At 36.4% G+C, this 7,091-nt stretch overlaps 1 protein-coding gene across 1 annotated transcript; it reads left to right on the top strand.

Annotated features, from left to right (window-relative positions):
* The first annotated feature begins 1,896 nt into the window (after window positions 1-1,896).
* On the top strand, window positions 1,897-6,817 carry LOC102308907 (extracellular calcium-sensing receptor-like). The gene is made up of 6 exons (XM_005950921.3): window positions 1,897-2,075; window positions 2,314-2,605; window positions 2,729-3,523; window positions 3,679-3,906; window positions 4,034-4,157; window positions 5,904-6,817. The coding sequence occupies exons 1-6, from the start codon at window positions 1,999-2,001 to the stop codon at window positions 6,815-6,817; spliced, it is 2,430 nt and encodes an 809-aa protein (XP_005950983.3). The 5' UTR covers window positions 1,897-1,998.
* Window positions 6,818-7,091: the final 274 nt, after the last annotated feature.

Here is a 7,091-nt window from a genome sequence, read left to right as displayed (position 1 = left end):
CACACACACACATATATAAATACAGAGACAAATATAAATAAAATATACAAAGGGGATAAATAGAATAAATAGGAATAAAAAATAAAAATACAAGTGAATTGCGCATTTCAAGTATTGAGTCTATTGCACTGTTGACTATTTACAAAAAGTATTGCACAAGTATTGCATCATGAGAGACACTGCTCAAGTCCCAGCAGCACCTGTACAACAGAGGGGCTAGACTCAGGCAGTTTTCACCAGGAGACAAAGTGCTTGTGTTACTTCCCTCTTCCAGTTGCAAGGACCCTTCTTGTTCAACCAGCGAGTGGGAAACAAGTTATCCTTCATATATAACTAATATCACTAATACATATGTATACTATCGTCAGAACACGTGATCAGTACACTAAGGTAAAAAAAATTTCCATCGGAACCTCCCAGAACACTCGTTCGCCCTCTGCTCAGACCCTGCTCCGCTGCAGTGCTTCCAGCGCATGAAGGATGCCAACGCCCAGATCACCTGGTGGGATCTGGCTTTTTAGACCTTTAAATTCAAGGTGATCCATAGGACTGGTCCTCAGATGGCAGTGGCTGACTTCCTCTCCCACACCCACAGGAGGAGTAGGTTCGGCCAGATGGCTTCCCAGTCTCGGCCAGGTGGTGAGGGTGGTGGTGGGGATGTGTCTTTGGGGTAGGTGCAGGGAAGGGATGAAGCAGCAGGCTTGAGGGGCAATGCCAGTGAGGCTGACAGGGCAGCTGTTCCTTATCCTCCTAATTAGTGTCTTCCTTTTTCAGTGACGCCAGGATGGGAGAGAGGAGAGGAGTCAGCTTGAAAGCTGAGAAGGCCATGTGGACATGTCCACTAGTTTGTATATGTTTCTCTTTTTCCACCCTTATGTTGCAATAGACTTGGCATCTCATGATACACTAAGCGTTTCTCCTTCCCTCAGCCCTTTTCACTCACCATGTGCTTATACATCAATCTACATTTAATTACAAGTTATTATTAATCTGTGGCTCTCTTCCACGACATGGCTTTTGTCCTGTCTCCCTCCCCTAACCCCCACTTGGTCATGGCATATGGCCGCACCTCTCTGAACCTGGCTCTGTCATTGATTTCTTCTCGTTAAAAAGGAAATTTTCTTACCACTTTCACCAAAGTGATTGCATGTGATTGTTGGGGTTACTCTGTATTATTATAGGTTTTTCATCTTACAATATCAAGTGGTTAGAAGAAACTGTTGTTGTGATTTGGGGCTATATAAATAAAACTGAATTGAAATGAATTGAAATGTGTCCTCATAAACATGTATACAGTAATATATGAATGTGAAAGAAGAATGTACGTATGTGAGAGTGAGCAAATGAATTTAGACTCAAAATATTACATCTTCACTGTGAATATGGAGATGAATAAGTGACTGTGACTTGTTGTGTAAAGCTCTAAGAGTAGCCCAAAATATTGTATGAAATACAGTAAATAATATTTCAGTGCATCCACTTGTTAATTAAGATATTGACTTGATAAGAGAGTAAATATATGACCTTCATTGCCATATAAGAAGAGCTCAATGCACATTTCACATGTGCAAAAAAAATTTTGTGCATATTTATTTTTAAGAAGTTTTGCACTGTTACATATTTAAATGGGGATATGTGTGTATACTATTATTTTACATATATTAAACTACATTAAAATACAAATTAGGGAGGGTCCCTTCTTGTGCCCAACCCTGTAGGTCTATAGAGAATACACTGTTACTATTATATTATTTCTAATGTTGCACTGAAAGGTATAAATACCAGTACACTTTTATTTTCATCAAGATACTTTTAATGCCACTAAGTGGCTTAGCTCAAGAAATGACATCAACACAGAAATGGCCAGAGCAGGGATGGGCATTTCTACAACTGTTGTTGGTGGCATCTGTCTCTCATGCTGAGGAGCCAGTGTGCAGACAGAGAGGAGATCCTGAGAACCCACTGCTATCTAAGAATGGGGATATTATACTGGGGGGGATGTTCTCTTTTCACACAAGCTGGAAAGAGAGAAAGGATTCCTACATGAATAAACCTCTGCCACTACAATGCGCCAGGTAAATGACACCGCAGAAATTAATTTAGTTTAAAAGAATCTTCTTGAAATATGTAGATGCTAATAAGACTTGATAAATATTTTAATGTTCTCAGTTTTATAAATTGTTTGCATCAAATATTGTTGTTTGAAATGCTGATGTTGCTGTTTAATGATTTATACATAATTATTAGTCTCTGTTTTAAAGAACATGATGCAAAGCAAATTATTCATAAGTGTCTATTATCGTCTCAATTAAGTTTAAATTTCAGAGATTTGCAGTTTGCCCAGGCTATGCTTTTTGCCATTGAGGAGATTAATAAAAGTACAGACCTACTGCCAGGAATCTCTCTGGGTTATAAAATATATGATACTTGTGACAATGTTGCAAGAAGTGTAGGAGTTACACTAGCTTTGGCTAATGGTAATGTGTCTGTACCGTCAAAGACACCATGTACCACATCTGCACATGTACAGGCCATAATAGGAGCAACCTCTTCTTCTACAACAATAGTGTTAGCTACTGTCACCGGACCTTTTTTTCTACCAGTGGTGTGTAGACTTCTTTCTTTATATCTAAAGACAGATAGATAGATTTTTTTGTCATTTCTTTAAATATATATATATATATATATTTTTTTTTTTATTTTTTTTTTAAATTTTGTACTCTCTTAGATCAGCCATTTGGCCACATGTGCTTGTCTCAGTGACAAAACCAAGTACCCATCCTTCCTCAGAACAATACCCAGTGACTACTACCAGAGCAGAGCCCTGGCCCATTTGGTCAAGCATTTTGGATGGACTTGGGTTGGAGCTATCAGAACCAACAGTGATTATGGAAATAATGGCATGGCCACATTCACAGAAACTGCACAGCAGCTGGGCATCTGTTTGGAGTATTCAGTATTTTTCTTTAGAACAGATCCATCTGCCAAAATACAAAGGATAATTGAAATTATAAAGGCTTCAACCTCCAAGGTGATTGTTACTTTCCTTTCCCGTCCAGATTTGAATGTGCTTCTACATGAGTTCTTGTACCATAACTTGTCTGGGTATCAGTGGGTAGGCACTGAATCTTGGATATTTGATTCACAAACTGCAGAAATGGACATACATCACATATTGGATGGTGCCATAGGTCTTTCCATTCCCATAGCACATGTCAGTGGCCTAAGAAATTTCATACTGACTGAGAAGCCACTGAATTCATCTAATACCCAACTGTTTACTGAGTTCTGGGAGACACTATTTAGTTGTAAATTCAAGGAGTTGAAGTCATCATCAGACATTCAGAGAGAGTGTACTGGACATGAAGACATGACTGGAGTTCAAAACAGCTTCATTGACATGTCTCTCATGCCTATCTTTAACAATGTCTACAAAGGAGTGTATGCTGTGGCCCATGCACTTCACAATATCCTCAGCTGTAATAAAACATGTAACAAAAATGTGCAGCTAGATCCATTCATGGTGAGCTTTTTACTAGCTTAAATTATATTTTTCATATTAAGTCACATTGGCAAGAAAATAGTTTTAATTTAAAGAAATGGTTTCTTTCATATTCTTCAGCCAGTCCGTTTTCAGCATATCTGTCAAAACTAATTTAGCTATGTCATATGTCTTAGATTCTACAACACATACGAAAGAGTCATTTCACAACAAAGGAAGGAGATGAGGTTTACTTTAATGAGAATGGAGATCCAGCAGCAAAGTATGACATTATAAACTGGCAGCCAAGAGAAAACGGAATTGTGGAGTTTGTAACAGTTGGTCTGTATGATACATCATTAGCTGTAGAAAAACAGCTACATCTGCAAAGCAAGGCTTTAATTTGGGCAAAAAACTCAAAGCAGGTACGCTGTGATACATTTTCCCTTCTATTTTACTTTTAAGATATCAGTTTGTATTTAAATTATTTTGCATTATTATTGTCATTATTTTAATGCTTAAATTTTAATAAATTACTTAAAATTCATCCAGGTGCCTTTGTCAGTTTGCAGTGAGAAATGTCCCCCAGGAACACGCAAGGTTCTCCAGAAAGGAAGGCCTGTTTGCTGCTATGACTGTATAAGATGTGCAGAGGGAGAGATAAGCAACACTACAGGTGTGGTGATATTTTTTTTAAGGCTTTTTGCAATTCATTGGCAAGTTATTGTCAGTTATAAATACTTTCAACACATGTTCGAAGCTCATTGGAGAATTTCTGAATCATTTTAAACTATGTTTTTAAAATTAAATAATTGGTTTATATTTACTGCAGATAACATCAGCATCCAGATCGCCTTCTTAAACTATGAACAGTAAAGCCACATATAGAAATGTAAATTAAATCCCATCTTTACCATATATTTCATGTTGAATTTTTATTATGTTTATTTTCATTTGTAGAAAGATAAAGACATGATCAAGAACATTGCTCCAGTTTGTAGCTCTATGAACACAATAAGAAATGTTTGCGTGGTTTTCAGACCATTTCTGGTATTTTAACACACTTCATACCAGTAACCAATATAAAATAACAAGAGATACTTGTCATTTTATAAATGATGCTGCACTGTCAAAATACGGACTGATGCCTTATAATAATCCAATACAACCAAAATAATAAAAAAAAAACATATAAAGGAGTAACCACAACAAAGTGAAAATTATAAATATTACACATAATTGACATTCATAATAAAAACACAGTCTTCTGTTTAGAGTAATCTTGAGTTCAGTGTACAGTGTGGATATGGTTATACAGTAAAAACCTCTTTAGCTATCAATATGAATATGGTATATGGTGAAGTGGAAATCATCCATCCATTAGAATTGAAAAATAACATGAGATAAAAATTTCTCACATCAAATCAAATTAATCTAAATTTATTTATATAGCACATATTAAAAACAACAATGTTGACCATAGTGCTTCGCAGTCAGTAAAAGCATGGGAAAATTAAGACAAAACAATAAAACAGGACAACAAACAATAGGTAACAACACAACAAGCTAGAACAGCCAACTAGTTAGAATCAAAAGCCAAAGTAAAAAGATGGGTTTTAAGATGAGATTTAAAAGACTGGATAGACTCGGCGGTATGAATATGAACAGGGAGGTTATTCCAGAGTCTAGGTGCCACGGTTGCAAAGGCCCGATCACTTCTTGACTTAAGTTGAGACCTAGGTTGAGCATGTGATTGGACGATCTAAGTGCTCTGTTGGGATTGTATAAGTGGAGTAGTTCAAAAAGATGAACTACGTGAAGAAATCAAAAAGTAGTCTGTGCTAAATTGCATAAGTTCACTTTATTTTCTGTATTTATTTTGGCGGCTTACAAAATCATATTTATACATACAGTAGTCCACTTTCTTACTGTGACATGATAATTCTTGTTTAGGCCTCTCAATTGTAGCTGGTGTTTGTTGTTGATGGAAAATAATATTGAGTTCATTTTTTTCTCCTCTCAATAACAGAAATGAGGTCCCAAAATAGTATTTGAGGTTGTTTTCATTGCCAATTTTTATATCCAAAAAACAGAGGTGTATGCAGAGCTTTATGAATTTGTATATGAACATTTCTACTTCTGTGCTCCTTTGAAAGAAATTATAATATTATGCACTTTGCTTTAAAATGTAAACAAAAAATATGCCATAATCACAAGAGCTATTGAACACTTTAAATGTCTCATTTATCCATCCTCACCTAACCACAAAACAGTGTAGCAGTCACTGAGTATATTTGTTGGTTATCATCTTCTGACTGTACAGTACCAGTAGAATATTACATGGATGTTGTTGTAGATGCAAATGCAGGCATAAACAATTATACTCAGTAAGAGTAACATTTACTTCAATATTCATTTCCAGATTCTGTCACCTGTTTGAGATGTCTACCTGAGTTTTGGTCAAATGAAAGAAGAGATGCCTGTATAAAGAAGGAAGCAGTGTTTCTATCATATGAAGACATTATGGGAGTTCTGCTTACTGCAGCATCTTTATTCGGAGCATGCATGACGATTGGTGTGATACTTATTTTCTTCAAGTATAGGAAAACTCCTATTGTCAGGGCAAACAACTCTGAACTGAGCTTCCTGCTGCTCTTCTCCTTAATTCTGTGCTTCCTGTGTTCTCTGACCTTCATTGGTCAGCCCTCTGATTGGTCCTGTATGCTCCGACATGTAGCATTTGGCATCACCTTTGTCCTCTGTATCTCTTGTCTTCTGGGAAAAACAATGGTTGTTTTAATGGCTTTCAGAGCAACACGTCCAGGTAGTAATGTTCAGAAATGGTTTGGGCAGACACAGCAGAGACTCTGTGTTACAGCATTCACTCTTATGCAAGTTATCATTTGTATCACCTGGTTAACAACTTCTCCTCCTTTTCCATTTAAGAATTTTAAGGAGATCAAAGACAAGATCACTCTGGAATGTGCTCTAGGCTCAGCTGTAGGCTTTTGGGCTGTGCTTGGTTATATAGGACTTCTGGCTATTTTATGTTTTATTTTTGCATTTTTAGCTAGAAAACTACCCGATAATTTCAACGAAGCCAAGTTTATCACTTTCAGCATGTTGATATTCTGTGCAGTATGGATTACATTTATCCCAGCATATGTCAGCTCTCCTGGGAAGTTCAGTGTTGCTGTAGAAATATTTGCTATACTTGCTTCCAGTTTTGGACTGCTAATTTGCATCTTCATACCCAAATGTTATATAATCTTAATGAAGCCAGAGAAGAATACAAAAAAACGTATCATGGGGAAGAAGGTACCACAGTCACTCTGAAAACTGAATGTAGTAAAATGAGATTTTGTTTACTTACTTAATAAAATAAAGACACACGGTAGTAATTATATGTATGGTTCAATAACCTTTAGCTTGCATTCACTTTTTATAGTTTCTTGATTATGTTAAATGTTAGAATTTTTTACATTTAAATTTAATTGACATGGTACTGCAGATAAATTCAGAAAGCATATGTAACCTGGTCAATTCTTCCTTATTTTTCAAGAGGCTGCTATGTATGAATTGTGTCATGGTTGGCTGTGTGGCAGGCGGG

This window comes from Haplochromis burtoni, unplaced genomic scaffold (genome assembly GCF_018398535.1).
Source record: "Haplochromis burtoni strain Fernald_Lab_line unplaced genomic scaffold, NCSU_Asbu1 Contig_872, whole genome shotgun sequence".
NCBI lineage: Eukaryota > Metazoa > Chordata > Actinopteri > Cichliformes > Cichlidae > Haplochromis > Haplochromis burtoni.
Note: the sequence above shows the minus strand (reverse complement) of the source record. Positions and strands in the feature narration are given on the sequence as shown.